Source organism: Crocodylus siamensis, chromosome 5 (genome assembly GCF_052110815.1).
Source record: "Crocodylus siamensis isolate JL-2025a chromosome 5, ASM5211081v1, whole genome shotgun sequence".
NCBI lineage: Eukaryota > Metazoa > Chordata > Crocodylia > Crocodylidae > Crocodylus > Crocodylus siamensis.
The window spans coordinates 45,758,257-45,774,558 of NC_143399.1; the positions used below are offsets into that span (position 1 = coordinate 45,758,257).

The 16,302-nt window shown below is 42.7% G+C and overlaps 1 protein-coding gene across 3 annotated transcripts in view; it reads right to left on the reverse strand.

Moving 5' to 3' along the window:
* The window catches only part of PBX1 (PBX homeobox 1), a 257,561-nt gene that overhangs the window by 22,621 nt on the left and 218,638 nt on the right, over positions 1 to 16,302 (reverse strand). Inside the window, exons 6-8 of one of the 3 annotated variants that reach the window (XM_090047116.1) lie at positions 13,175 to 13,223; positions 3,076 to 3,188; positions 1,490 to 1,579 (exon numbers count right to left, since the gene is read on the reverse strand). In XM_090047116.1, the coding sequence (XP_089903242.1) occupies positions 1,490 to 1,579; positions 3,076 to 3,188; positions 13,175 to 13,223 (252 nt within the window). Of the gene's footprint in view, positions 1 to 1,489; positions 1,580 to 3,075; positions 3,189 to 13,063; positions 13,224 to 16,302 lie in introns of all 3 variants that reach the window. The other 2 variants (XM_090047115.1, XM_090047117.1) reach the window with 2 other exon arrangements.

Below are 16,302 nucleotides of genomic sequence, written 5' to 3' on the forward strand. Positions count from 1 at the left end.
GCCTCACTGGTAAGCTCCTAATGTCCATTTTCTCAGCATGGCTGAACTGCGAGAAAGAAAGCATCGAATTGAATAGGCAAGGGTTCTACCATTTTCCTTTCTATGCGCCGTGGGTGCTCTCTCTCTCTCTTGCTGTGCTCTGGTAGGGCCTTTACCCATCCTAGCGAAGTGAGGATCACACGCAATTGTTTCCTGCCTACTGGGAAATCTCTAATTTGACTTCCCAGAAGAAATGCAAAAGGACTAAAAATGGACTGTTGAGCCCAATGTACCAATCTGGATGCAGACAGATGGTAACGGCATGACACTGTATCCCACCTGGGTACCCTTGACGTTGGGCTTTTAAAGCCCAACACTCTCCCTTAACCAAAAGGAGAGAGAGACTGGAGAAGCTGTTTTAATGCTTCCACTCGTATCACATCTCGTTCTCAGTGCCTTTGTTCTGAAATGACACAAACTCCTGGAGAATGCCTGCCGGGGCCGATGACATCCCCTACTGGAAGTGGTTCACTTAGAAAGGATCCCTTGGTGGTCAAGGCATAGATTCCTGAAGGTTATCCAGAGAAACAGGTCTCCCTTGCCCCTGCCTCCAAAAGGCTTCTCTGAACGTTCTTGCTTGCTCACTTTCTCTCCTTCCCCCACAACAAGCATAAGTCACATACACAGAAAATAAAACACACTGCAGACAAATTTCCCTTGTTCAAATGTCCCCCCTCCACCTCAGTCTCTCTGTGACCTCTAAAGGGGCCAGAAAAAAACCACACTCCACAAGAACAGCCTCCTTTTTCAGGCTGCCCTCTTGTCCCAGCTTGCTGTCACCGCCACTGAGATGGCGGACGATTGATCTGAGAAATGAAGTTGGATTGCTGTCCCGAATCTACACTCGGTTCTCCTTGTGTCTGTCTGATCGATTTCACTCTGTACGACACAGCTTGTCGCTATGAATTTTCATGCTAGTCAGGAGCCGCCAGCGCACCCAAGAACAAGTAGAAGATGTTTTTAAACTCCCCCCTCCTCCCCTTTTTTTTTTTATCATCATCATCATCATTTTTTGGCTCAAGACAGTGGCTGGGGAAAGGTTATTTTTAGACAATGGCTTGGTCTGTGATGGGCTCCAGCCATTGGGCTCCTTGTGGAGATTTCAAGGCTCAGGCTTGCGATGACATTTCCTACCACTGTTCTACTAGGTGTCACCTGTTTAGCAGCTCCTCTCAGCTGAACGCATGTGGCCGCAGGTGCCATGCAAACACTGATTGCGTCTGACAGGCCTAGACGCCAGCTGCCTGCATGAAGCCTGCCCAATCGCCACTTTTTGTGGGCAGAACTCTGCCGTTGGCGTGACCGATACAGAAGCAATAAACTAGGTGACCGTAAAGCCAAGACAAGTCCTAGTAAGTGGCATTCTAAGCCCTTTGGCTTTGAAATAATTGGTAGTGAGAGAACAAAAATGAAAGGAGAGGGGAAAAAAAAACAAGCCTATTTTTCTTACACTGATGCCCTGCGGACTATACATCTGACTTGCTGCGAGCCCGTCACTGTATCCTCCTGTCTGGCTGATAACATGGCGAAGGGTATCCACCTAAACAGACCAACAACAACAAAGAGAAAAAATTAGAGAGAGAGAAATTATAAGGCAAAGCTGCTTTGATTCACATTTGACGTGTATTTAAAGAAAAAATATAGCACTATCATTTTCAGAGTGGCAAGGGGGACAGAAGATGGAGGACACCCTCACTTCCCTTTCCAACCCACAACCCCACCCCACTGGTATTGTCACACCCAACTGTCAGCTCTGAGCACTGCAACAAAGACATTCGGGGAGGAAAGAAAATGCAACAGGGGCAATAAGACTTGCTGGAGTTACATGCTGCAGCTAACTCAGGGAGTAGACTTTATTTCCCTTTCCCTTCTCCTGCCCCACCATCTTCCTCCTACCCAGGGACCAGGAGGCGCACATCAACTGAAGAGGGTTGCCTGACTCAATGTGTAGGGTCGGCAGTTTCCTTAATTATTTCTGGAGGGCATGGAGAGTGTGCATACCTACCATAGCAAAAGGGCAAGCATCTCTCCCCTGCTGTTCTGTCCCCATACACCAACCCCCAAGCTACTGGCTGCACCAGTGATAAGGAGAGGGGCTTTCAATCTCTGGCAATATGGAGTTTTTGGTCACTGAAAAATGTTTCATGCCCAGACCATGGGAGGACCACATACCTTTGCACTTTCACCAATTGTTTTTTGTATTTTTATAATAAAGGTTTAAAAACCCAAAAATTAAAGAGATAAGCTGTCTGATCCCCATCTATGACACTCTTCTCTGCATCCAGGGTTGCAAAAGGAGCGACTCTGGCTTAAAAAACTCTTTGCCAACATGAAAGTAGTTGAATGGGAGTCATCTCCTAACTTCTGTAAACGCTAAATGCCAAATGGACCCATGAAATGGTTGGGCGTGGATGGGAAGCAAGAAGCTTATAGAAGACATTACGTGCATCTAAGACTGTTAACAGGCTGGGCCCTCTTTTGTCCAAAGCATGGATCAGCACTTCAGAAATGATGCCCGAAGTTCCTTCTGTGTCTTGCTGGACTCTAAGAGGTTTTGGTGGCTGCCTAGGCCTGGGTGTTTTGTATTTAATTAAAAATGCATTTGTACATTTCAGCATTTCTTTCCTTTCAGTAGACGCCTAGTTTCAGCATCGAACAAACGAGTAGAAGCCTTGGAAATGAGACACCAGTCAGAACATCTGGTCCTTACCTTGAAAAATAAAGCAAACAAGCTAAACCTCAGCTATTTTTGTCTTAGCACATGCTTGTTCTTTGAAACTTCCTTTTCTCCTAATGTGACTATCAAGCCAGAGCCAAATGCATTCACAAAGTGTGGGCAAGATTCCCGAAGACAATGGTTGTTGGTTTGGTTGGGGGGAGGGGGTTTTGGATTTTTTTTTCAGTGTTGGTTTATTTGATTCGTTCATTTGCACCGTTAAGATTTCACTTTTTGGACGGAAGTGGGGAATGCCAATACAATCAAGGGCTCTTCCAACACTAATGCATTCACTGGCCGTACATCGGATGAGTCCCTACCTGTGACTGCACGTTGGCTCCAACCTGGGCCCCTTGGTAAGAATCCCCATTGAGTGACTGCACGCTCATGAACAAATCTCCAGAGTTTGACATGTTAAAAGAACTGGAAGAACCTGGAAAGGAAAGAGTGAGGCACCTGAATCATAGAAAGGAAAAGAATCCACCCCGTGACTGTCAGCCAAGAGGAAGGAACGACATGCAAAGCAACCACAAAACAAAACAAAACACACAGTCAGGTTAGTAGTATGAAGAACAGAGCAAGCAAAAAAAGGGTGCCCTCTTGAGGTTATACAAAGCCACAAATTATTACATCGCAACGTAAGGTATGTCCTTCAATGGCTCCCCGCTTTGGAGTAGATTTTTTCCCCCCACCACACACACTGGCTCAGATATCCAAAACCCAGCCTAGAGGATCAATAGTGCCATTCTCATTCATCTTAAGGCATTCAAGTCCTTTAGGCAGCCTGAAAATCTGTGTCATTGGGTACGTTGCTGCTACAGACTGCTGTGTAGAGTAGAGATACCCAAACTAGTTTTTAACAAGCTATCCCAGGTACTAAAAACAGAGGTCTTCTCAGCAGGGTAAATTAACCCACACTGAGGTCTGCGATGCTGTTGCTAGACTGCCCCCACTACCCAAGTCATGTATCTCTACATTATACTGCAGTCTGCAGGAAAGACACACCCAGAGTCTTTACTCACCCCAAGGACAGAGCTCCCACTAATTTAACAGGAGGTCTCTCCAGTGGGTTGAGAGTGGAACATGCTCTTGAGGACATCAGAGAAAAGGGTGTGTTGCTAACCTCCACAATCAAATAACTGCTGTTCTATTTCACAATGTGGTGGTAGCAGCACTCCATAAGCTACAAGGTCAGGCTGTGAAGTTACCTCTGTAGACTTCAATCGAAGTCCCACACTTCCATGATGGCAGGTTATAGGTTAGGCAAAATAAGTAACATGATGGACCATGAGAGAATGTAAGGTTCCCCTGTCCCTTTCCATGCCAGCTGCCTATCCACAGTGAGCTCTGCAAGCAAATTACAGATCAGGAATCCCACCGCATGCACCAGTCGCCACATTACAAAAAGAAATTACAATAATGGAGGCAACTAGGTGGGACGGAAAAAAAAAATGTCTTTGGAGAAACAAGAAGGTTTTCTGCTTCCAGCTGTGAGGTAATTGAGCACCTCCCCTGCCCACTGAAGGGGAGAAAGAAAAAGAGCATACAACTGGAATGCAGGGGTGGGGGAAGATTTTAAGGGATTATTTTGAAACTATCGTGCAGCTCAGCGAATTAAGTGTGAGAAAGCTCGACGTGCAAAGTTTGGTTATCAACATGACATTAGCCTGGACACGGAGAGACTTCAGGGGCCCAGGTCAGCTCCACTGTATGGTTAAACCCCCAAACAGCTCGAATTTTCCCCCACATCAAACCCAAAGATTGGCAACCATCGTCTTTGTGGAATTGCCCAGTAATGGTTTGTGTGCAAGCTCTGAAAAACAACTGATAATCTGTATCTCTCGTCCCACCATGGAGACAGAGTGAATACTCCTGATCAAATCCCTGGCCTGAGAAAAACAAAGAAGCCTCATCTGATCAAAGCAACTTTTGGGATGGGGCAGGAAGTGAACATGGGGTCTGTGCTGTCAAGTAATTGGCTTGCCCACTTACTAACCTTGCTAAATTCCTAGACCTAAAATGCTGGAGACTCTTAAGTGAAAGAGGAACAGTGGAAAAAAACCCTGGTCATACCCAGTTCATTCTCCCTTTCAGCATCCACGCTCTGCCCCTGTGTGACACAGGATACTGGGCAAGATGGACCTATGGGCTGATCTAGTAAATGTTCTTATGTATGCTCTAAGGATCTCTTCAGAGGAGCTGACTGTGCAAGACTGTGGAACCTCTCGAAAATGAAGAGGAGCTGAGAAGATCACTGACCGGTAAGAGCTTGATCCATAGTCTGCTGCAGTCAACAAAATATCATAGTACTTAGGGTTGGAAGGGACCTAAACATATCATCAGGTCTGACCCAGAATAGAATGAATCCCTCTGACTGCAGTGGGACTGGGATCAGACCCTAACTATGTTAGAAAGAATACAACACCCCAGTTAGACATAGCCTTGGCTGGATGATATAACTGGTTGGTCTTGCTTTGAGCAAGGGGTTGAACTAGATGACCTCCTGAGGTCCCTCTCAACCCTAATTTTCTACGATTCTAAAGGCTATGGTGGATCGTGTTCTTGATAAATGCTACCCAATATGTTGCAGAGAATACTCCACTCTTCTGTTAAAACTGGTAAAAGCTGCTCGGTAGACACCTGCAACTCCTGTAGCTCTTGCTCAACCAGCAAAGGCCTCCTATCATCCCTCAGTGCCTATGGTTATTTATTAAAGTGTTTCTGTAGTATAGTAGTTAATCATGTTTGCCTCTCATACACAAAGGCCTTGGTTTGAAACCAGGCAGAAACAGTTGGATCAATTTTATCCTGCATGAGCAGGGGGTTGGTTAGAAAAGCTCTTGAGGTTCCTTCTAGCCCTACTTTTCTATGAGCCAAAAGTAGTATCTTACAGGCTATAACTTTGATCTCCTCTAGCACCCTTCCCCTAAGAACATGAAATTTTAATTAAGCCTCACAAGAAGCAAGGGGAATACTGCTCTTCTCCTTTACTGGAATGGAGAGGCAGAGTGCCTCTCACAAATGTAGCACAAGTCAGTGGCAGAGCTGGAAAGAGAATCCAGGATTCTCTGCGCTACCGGACAACAAGCTGTCCCAAGCAACAAGGAGTTGTTTTTTTTCCTGCGTGTTCCCTCTCCAATATAGCAACTTCTTTGTCCACACCTGCCCTTTAAAAATAATAAATAAAAATGGCAAACTTAACTGATATTTTATTGAAAGTTAACAAGCCAGATTGTAAAATGTGTGTGTGTATGTGAGGGAAGGGGGTGGGGGGAAAGAATAAAATAAACAGCAGCAAACTCTAATTCTGAATAGCACCGGTGTCTTAGAAATCATGAGAGGCATGAGCTATGCCATTTACAAGATATACACTGCTATTGGCACAGAGTATTTTTACAATATATGTGCATATATAAATGGTAAATATGTCTTACTGCCAATGTAGATGCAAAGATAAATATGCGCATACCAATGGACTGCATGTACAGATGCATTTGTATCAAAGCAGTAATTGCCTTTTACACCATCTGCAGTGCTGTTTCAGCATTCTGCCACCTAGGTACAAGGCATGTGTGAAAATTATGAGGGCCCAGGGTCTCTGAGAAGCAGCTGAGAAGGGGCTAATGTACTGGCGTAGCAAAGGGGGGGCAGGCAAGAATGCCATCAAAATAAAGACTGCAGTGTGAATGAGACATGGGGCCTGGGTTTAGAAAATACTATCCAAATGCACCAGTCTGTTGAGGCTCCACTTACAGATCCAGTCTGTCACCCTAAGGGACCTGCATTTAACAGCAAAAGCTTTGAAATGGTCCCACCTTGACCTGGAAGTCCTCATGAAATAGAACGTAACAATTGTCACGTAGCTTGTAAGCTCTTTGGGGAAGGTTCTGTCACCTTTGGCCAATGTCTGCATAGAGCCTAATGGGATGAGCTATGATCCTGGAATGGGGCTCCTGAGAAATCTCACATGACAAATATTACAATAAGAGAAGGCATAACACAGCATGCCAGGAAGAATGCTTGGAACTGATGCTGATGTTTAACATCTGTGGTTTAGTATTAAACCAAGATCTATTCACCACGATTCCTTTAACTGGACTCCCAATTCCACCAACCTCATTAGCTTCTTATCCATTGCAGCTCCTTTCATTATTTTCATGAGCTTGCTCCCGAGTTATTACTAACATGAGGTGTATGAGGTGTATGTGAGGTAGGGAAGGACAAGATTACAGTTAGCATGTATTTGACGAGTACCAAATTCTTAGGGCAATGAGGCTCCAAAGTAGTATAACTAGTTGTAATGGGATGACAGTAAAAAAAAATACTAAATTTGAGATAAATATCTGGTAAAATGGCAAGGCTTAGGTGGAACAGTCTCCCATGGAAAGGGATGGAAACTTAGACATGTGGCACACTTGAAACCAAATGGTTCAAGATGCTAATATGTCATTGGAGAAAAGCCTGCAGGGATCTAAGGGAGATTAACTACCTATAATCAAATTATAGTTTCATAGTTTCTAGGGTCGGAAGGGACCCAAGTAGATCATCTAGTCTGACCCCCTGCCATGGCAGGAAAGAGTACTGGAGTCAAACGACCCCAGCAAGATGTTCATCTAACCTCCTCTTAAAGACCCGCAGGGTAGGGGCCGGCACCACTTCTCTTGGAAGTTGGTCCCAGACCCTAGTCGCCTAGTTCTTTTCCATCTTTGATATCTGAGATTATTACATCCAGTTCAAAAATCTTTTCCCTGGTATTCAACAGTTCTTGTGTACTTGTTTATTGCTGCTCATGTTACCTTTTTTTTTGAACATATTCTTCACTCTCCCACCTAATTTCCCACCTTCACCACTCTTCAATGCTCTTTTCAAACCTCTGTTGTTATATCTTTCTAGTGATGAACGATTCTAGTGAAATTTCTGGTGGATCTTTTGTTCAACGGGCTTTATAAAAACATAAAAATTGTGTCCGTGACAGTTGCACCCATCTTAGCTAAAATCACATGTAGTTTTCTTTCCTGTATTTTGCATTAAAATATCCAGGATGTGAATAATGTAAAAGGCTTCTGTCACACTGAATATGGGCAAGTCAAAATAGCCAAGATCAAAACCTAATGACCATAAGTTTGCTCACAGCTACACATATAGGACTCCCATTTAAGGAACCAAGAGCATAGCACATTTCTTGGAGAACAGAACCTGGCATCACAGATATGTTTTTCTCCAGCATTTCTACCATCATCTAAAATGATAAGAGAATTAATTGAACTAGCTCCTCAGTGGGTAATTTCACTGGAGGCATAGCAGTTCACATCAGCTGAGGATATGGCCTTCAACACTGAATTTACATATCAGCTCTAATGCTTGTTGTGTCTTTGTGCATATCACACTTAACATGGTCACTGAAACTACTATCAACATTTACACAGCACCAGAAGGGCATGGCACTTTAAAATTGAATGACCCAGTCCCTGCCCCAGTGAGGTTACTAACTGAATTCCCGAGTAATACAAACAGGGGATATAGAACACACAACACAGGAAGGTGGGAATAACAGAAGACAGGTGAAGTATCAATAATCATATAGTGCAGAAGGCTGGCCAGCATTTCAGATTCAAAGGGGTTGGTAGACTATAACTGCCCCCCTCAATAAGCAGTGTAAAAAAGAAGACATTAAAATAGAAAGGGAACAAAGGTAGTGGCCACTTGAGACAGTTTTAACCTGCACCTCTGCTACTCTGAACATGAGAAAGCAACGGGTGCTGGTGTGAGGTTCTTCAGCACTCAGGTAGACCTGCAAAATGATCAATGTAAAATATCATTCATCCTTTCCCTATTCCGTGACGTCCCCACAAAAGGGAGTGAGCCCTCTCCCAGTCTGGCAGTACAGAGAGTGACCCACTAGAAACTTGGATGGGCTCTTTCTTCTCTGCTGTCATCATTCCCAGTTTTTACTTTAGATGTTTCTTATGTGAAGCCTGGTGATTTGGCCTTTTCTAATACACCAGCAGTCCTGGAACTCTGGGATGGGCTTTCCCAACAGGCAGCATGACTGGAGCTGCCATCCCCCCCTAGATTTTTTTCCCTTCCTATCTTGATTTTCTTATATTTCTGAAATTTGCCTCTTTCTCCTCCCCACACCAGCCTTATTTCACCTCTCTTTCTCCAATCCCTCTCCTCTGCTTGCCCATTGCCATTTTGCTTTTGTTATTACAAATGAATAAAATGTCAATTTTGCCTATGTACATCTCAGTCAAGCCTATCAACTGGTTAGTATCATACTGGTGTCTAAGAGGTGATTAAGGAGGGCTGCCATCTTTAAATGTCACTTTCACATAAAAATACTTTCACTTCCCCATAAAACAGTGACAGTAAAAGGACCCAAAATCAACAGAAGGTAGTTCACTTGCACAAGCTTGTGTACTTTTCAAAACCACAGGATTTAGGCATAAGAAGTATCTAACTTGTCAATCATACATAGGCCTGGCATCTTAACAGGGCAATGAGCCTCTGTTTAAAAACTAGGATTGGACTGGTGGAAACTGGAAGGAAATAATCAAAGGGACTGGATGGCTCATGGCATGCAAGATAGAGCCTGTAATTCAATCTCACCCAGAACAATAGTTCTTAAAGCTTTCAATCATGAGACGGATGAGATAAAACAGCAGTTCTTCAGTGAGGAGCCTTGGCCCCAGGTAGGGCTGTAAGTACAAAGAAATTCAACTAGAATAACTGGGCTCACACAAGAAACAGAGTTGTAACCTGACTAGAAATGGGACCTAAAAGGGGGGTTATGAGCCAAGAAATACTGAGGACCACTTCTCTTATAAGAAAGAGAAAGTATTTGGTGAGGTACCTGGCAAAACAGGCTCTAGGCTGAAGAGACAAGGAAGTGCTAGGCAGGGAGAGGAGCATCTGAAACATGGGCCCTCAAAAATGAATAGATGGTGTCTATAACCAGAAACAACTCAGTCAGTCAAATCACCTTGGTTCTGTGCTCAGGCTCCACAGGAGAGAGGACATACAGCATTCAAAGCCCAGTACCATCTGATTTAAAAGGGACTCTCTTGGCAATGGCTAGCTGGGGCTGAGGAGCACAAACATCAGTCAGGTGAAGGGCTGCCTCTTGCTGCTTGTGTCACCACTTACATATACTTCAGGTCAGGCATCACATGATTTTGGATATTACTGCTCATGGTTCTGGGGAGGGGAGTGAGAGTAGGGACCAGCAAGGGACATGCACACTCCAAAGATCTAGGTTTGTTTTTGAAAAAAAGGGACAGGATCAGAAGCCTTCTTTTTCCACTGAAGAGAAAGGAAGACTGGGCACCTATGACACAGGGCAAAAGGAATCCCATATCCTGTCAGGGCATATCAAAATATTACCAAAATACCTAGTATTCGCCTTAAAATGTCATGAAAATACACAAGTATTTGTCTCTGATGATGCTCTTCCACCAACAACAATGCAATTTGTGCACCAGGGAGTGTCCTTTTGTGAACATGAAACTATACAACGGGCCAGCCAGAATAACGGTACCTAGCATCTTCCATGTAAGGATCTCCTACAGCTTTAAAGAGACACATCAATTAAGCCTAGTAAGTCCTACTCCCCATGTGAAACAGCATAAATCGTTATCTTGGAGATGTGGAAACTGAGGCTTAGGAAGGTGACATGACTCACCCAAAGGTCACAGAGACCTTGTCCAGTGGAAGGAAGGTCTTCATGGGACAAAGACAAAGTCAGTGGAGTGCTACCAATGCCAGTACTTGTATCCCTACTGGTAGCAATGCCACTGCATTATTGATGGGAAAAGGGTAGGCAGTTTTGGAGTGTAGACAGCCACCCTAGGAGAGTCAATGGCAGGAGTTCAAATCATATGCTTTACCAACAAGGATGTCTGTCCTTCCTTGAAAGCATAGTGTTATCAGGGGATTATCTTAGTGGTTTACTGCAGGCTTGTGGACAATTTATCTTTTAAACAGCCATGTTACTGCCTGCAGGGAAAGTCACAGAAAGAGACTTGAATTGTAGCATTATTTAAGTGGGGCAGCTGTTGGAGAAATGTCTATTATGCTGGATACGGGCCAGATCCAAAGCCTATTAATGTCACTTGGAGCCTTTTCCCTTGGCTTCAGTGGGCTTTGGATCAAACACAATTGGAACCAATTCCTCAAAATAAGAGGAAAATGAAAGCTGCATATCTTAGTTACAAGTCTGTGTAGAGTCTGGACTCTGAAATTCCCCACCTCAGTATCAAAAGTAATATAAGATATAATTTATTAATGCACATGTATATATTCTGCTGAATTTACTCAATGCTTTTTAATAGGTTAATAGTTAATGCCAAAAGGTTCATAGCTTGATCAGCTGCTTTTATTAAGAGAACAGCTTGCAAAGAGCACCTAAACCTATACAAGTAAGTATTCAAATTAAATGAAAGACACTGTAGAAGCCATCCCTCCTGAGTAACTCTAGCACAACCAGCTCCAGAGTTCAACCAAATGTTTCCAAATGCCCCAACGAATAGCAAGCCAGAGAGTGGAATCAAGCCATGCTGCACTACCCTATGTTATTAACAAATCTACGTGTATGATAGGCAAAGAGCAGAGGAACGAAGGAGCTGTCTGGTCCACCTGGTCAATAACCTCTTTCCCACAGGGGCCAAGAAGCAGTTGTTTCAACGGAAGGTGCAGAAAACCCTGCAGTAAATCCTGGAAACCTATCCCACAGCAGACAGAGGCTGACTTATGGCTGAAGTGTTGATATCCATTTCAGATCTTACCGTTACATCACATACTGACCCCTTATGAGGGCCATCAGCAGGTTTTAAGTGGGAAATCTTTAAAGCCACAGCATAGAATTCATCCCCTTGAGCTAAAAGGAGAAACTGGCATTAAGAAAAGGCCTGCATTGGAAACACACCAAACCTTCAAACCCCTGAGGGACCATTTGGGAAAACAGTAAGAAACAAAGAAATATTATTCCCCATGCCCCTCTCTTCGAATCACGGGGCTCACACACTATATAACCTAGCTCACATTATTTCATTTGTTTTAACGTTTGTCTCTTGTTTCTCCACCGTCTTCACATTTCCACCATTATGTGTTGGGTCTAACATAGACTCTCTGCACTTAGGCAAGGACTGGATTCTTCAGATTTCCTTAAAAAGCCATGCAAATAGCCCAACACTGTATAAATGTTGCCTAATAAGAATAATCATTGTTTCAGCAATGTCAGAATACCAATGGCCCATTTAATGTCCCTGTAGGCAGCCTTGCCTCCCTTTTTTGCATCAGTGCCCTTCATTTAGCAGTGTACCTGACAACCGCACACTTCATGCCCTGGAGAAAGGGTATCATAATAATAAACCAAGCTTAAAGACACATAACCAAATAGGTCCACGTTTTCCTCCCCTCCTCCCTTTTAAAACAAAATAGGCATATACACATATAATTCAAATCACATGGCAGCCATCACATTAACCTTTTTTTTTCTTTTAATTAGGTCCCAAATCTCCCGTAGCTTTGGAGATTAGCACCATTAGTAAAAAAAATGTACAGTTTGGCATAACTGTTGAATCTGGTGGCATTGGGCACACACAGATGCTAAAACTGAACAGGAGACACATAATTGTTCCTTAGCAGAGGAGCTGAAATCTGGATAAGATGCACTGATTGAACACACATTTGTCCCCTGAAGCAAACAAAATGAAAAATACAACAAACAGTACAAAAGGGAAAGGGGAGGGGAGGGAAACCCCACTGGATTTCCTTGAAGACAGAATCTTCTGCCAGTACTGATACAAAAGGAAAACAAAATTCACAGAGAACAAATACTTGCATATGGGTCTAGACATTCCTGTGTAAACCACCCTGAAAAAAGGGGGGGGAAAAATCAAAGTTCACATATAGCAGACAAAAAAATAGCATGAGCAGAGACATCCTGCAAGTGTTGGGTCTTATTTATCAGGGTCACTCATGCTTTTGGCCTCTGGTCAAATAAACCAATTGTCTGTGGAAAATTGTTTTTCTTCTGAGGAGCAAGCAACTCAATTTTTTCCATGCAAAAACCCCAACAAGTTGTTGTCAGTTACGCAGCACGATCACGTCAATTTTAGATACGGAAAAACACGACCAGAAAAAACCCAACTCCATTCGTTTTTGTTTTGTTTGTTTTTTTTGTAAAAATTACACATAAAGGAGCCAATCAAAATTTGAAAATGAAAAGAAGAAAAACACAGAGATTAAAGGGAAAAACGAACAAAAAAACGAACAATAACAACCCAAAGGAAAAAAAAAAAAACTAACCAGCTGAATTGGGAGTTGAGGGTGAGTTAGCTTGGCTTCCATGGGCTGACACATTTGTAGCAGTGACAGCCGTTTTGGCAGCATAAATATTGGCTTCCTCTTGAAATTTACCTATGTTCTTCTTGTACCGGATTCGCTTATTTCCAAACCAGTTTGATACCTAGAGCAAGTTCAAGAAAAGATAAAAAAAAGTTGAAGTTTCAGTTCTCATAAATTTTGCTTGATATGAGGAAAGCGGAATAAGGCAAGTTAAGCATTGCAGGTATTATCATCATCATCATTACCGTTATTATCAAGTGTGACAGGGTGAAGGTTCCACCTACTGACTCCATCCCAAACAGAGACCAGAGCAACAGAAGGCCAACAAAACTGACACAGGTCAGGATAACAGTAGTACCAATACCAATTTTCCAGCTATTTGAGTTGGTCCCATAAAGGATATCATCAGATTTACCCAAAGAACCTTGTTTACCAATCCCAAGCATTCAATAATAAAAAAGGCTCCAATACTCATGAAATTGGCTTAAACTCTTGATATTTAAAGACTCATAACAACATATGAGGGTTCTTTTCATTTGTCTTCTGAATTTTGAGCTTCTGAGGTACACTCAGATCATGCTTTTCTTTGCAAACACAAGAGCTGCCGCTATTTTTTTTTCTTTAAAAGATAGCTGAAATTCTCCTGGAATCACAGGACTCCAGGAGCTGGGACTTCAAGAAAACATCAAGCACTATGGCACTTGTATTAGAATGGCATGAATTAGCAATACAGAGATTAAAAGAAAAACAGCAGCAATAACAAAAATAACTGTTTTACTTGTTACTAGTAAGACCTCATAATGAGAAGGGAAAGATACTCAGACGCATATCAAATCAACTAGCTCAGCTCCTGTTAGCTTTCAACAGGAGACTAAATCTTGTCTGTGCTTTTGACATCCACCCCCTAATTATTTTCAAATCTACTAAGATATGGATGTCCATGAAGCATTTCTGTTCCAATTGATCTTGTAAACCCCACTGTCCAAGTCCCTTTTTTTTTTCTCTTTAAAAAAAGCAAAATGCTGCACCTTGAACTAAGCTGTGGGCATCCTCACAGTGTCCTGGAGTGAATGCCAGCTCTATGTACAAAGAAGGTCTGATTCTCCCTTCTGCTAAACACAGCCCTTATGAAAGCCTCTGTCTTCTACAGTAGCTTGTGCTACTCTTTGTAACATGTCCCAGAAGAATTTACACGTACAGCCATGGCTTGTGGTGTAGGTTACTCTGACCTGGCCCATGCAAAAAAAAAAAAAGCTGCCTTGATACAATTTAAACCACTTTAGATAAATCAGTGCAAAACCCTGTATGGACACACTTAATCCTATTTGCACCTGTTTTGTACCAATTCACCTTGTATCAGTAAGTAAACTAGTACAGCTGGATGTAGACAAGGAAGGAAACAGAAAACACTGAATGTTTGGTGCTCTGCTTCCTGTTTCTTTCCATTCTAGTTTCTAGCTGTGCCCCATGACACCTCCTCCTCCTACAACAGCACCAGCTATTCTCAACCCCATGCTGTCAGCTCAGATCACTTATCTCCACCCCTCATGAGGCCACCTGCAGGGACCCTGCAGAGATGGGGTAAGCAAGAGAGAGCCATAAATGCTTGTACTCAAGTGTAGAGTATGTGCTTTGTTTCCTTAGCTATCTTAAGATTTTCAAAAGGAGACAGGCTGACCTATCTGAATACTGGCCAAACTTGTACAGAATTATTTAAGGAAGAAAAGCTATGGGTGAGATGCACAGGTGATGTAAATTAGTGTAGCTCTATTGAAGTCAATACCAGTGAAGAATCTGGCCCCTGTGGTCTGCAGAGATGCAAAGAGTTCATCTCAGAGGGCACCCTGGAGAGAGATTACTGGCTAGTTTTCAATCTGTAATTGCTGCCTACAGTAGGTTGGAGAGAAGGTAGACTGAAATCAATTGTATAAAATCTTGAAAGGGTTTGTGATGGGAAAGCCCCAAATGATCTGAATAAGCTCCCAAGAGTTTAGGTCTGGATGCTCAGCTGAACAATATAGAAAATCCTGAGTTGGCAAAATCAGGCAGACACTTCCTGCTCAGAACCAGGCAACAATGCTAATAAATAGCACCTAGTAACCTCAAAGTGCTATAAAATGCAGGAGGGTGTCATCCTCATTTCCCTAATGAGGAAAATGCAGCACACAGCTGTGAAGGGTCTCATCTAAAATCATACCAGAAGTTAGTGGCAAAGCTGAGACTAATTCCTACATATCCTAATTCCTGTTTCTGTGCCCTGTCTGTGAGGTTCAAAATCAAGCGAGACCATAGCCATGGAATCAAGGGAGGTCACAGAACTTTTAAAACATCAGAAATATTTGGGATTGAGTTCTGGAAGGGTTTTGGCTCCCTCTGGTTTTATCAGGATCTGTTCATGTACTCCACAAGAAAGGCCAATCCTGTCAAAAATGAATAGACTTCTCAATGATTATCCAAAACAGAGATGGTGTGAAAGCAGAATATGTTGTTTGAAGAATAAAAGTCCTCTCACAACAAGAAGTCCCTGTGTCTGTCATTAAATCTATCACCTCTTGCATCACCAAGCAAGGTCAGACACATACCTATTCAATCAGCAACACCAAAAGCATTCTATATTTACACCAAAAAAATGGTTTCTTTAATAGATCAGTAAATTTGTGAACCACAGTTCTCATGGTTACCTGTAATCGAGGCTTTATGGCAAACAAAGATCATGAAATGTCTATGTTCTACAGCTACCATCACAGGAAATTAACAAATATCCAGCCACTCCTCTCAATACTTTAACATTTTTTAATCCTCCTTTTCCTCAGTGCCTTAAGGCTAAGCCTTAAAGCAAAGATAAAAGTGTGTCACAAAAGCAGACACCTTCATGATTTTTCAGACTGAAGCAGGATGGAATAAGATTGTCCTTAGGTGTTCAAAGAATGACTTAGGTACCTAATAAGTAAAGCAGGTTCTGGCCCTCTGTGTTCTCCTAGAAGATCACCACAAAATTTAAATGCTCATCTGAACTACTTGAGTTTACAGTATTCAAATATTCATGGAAGGGGGCCATGACATGGGAGTTAACACTGCAAAAAGGCACTCTCACTAGCCCAAATTTGTCTGAAATTCTGTTTCACTTTTGGGCGTGGGGGTAAGAGCCAACGAATGGCTCACCAAGGACACTTTCAGTAAGACCTAAATGTTCCTTTGAG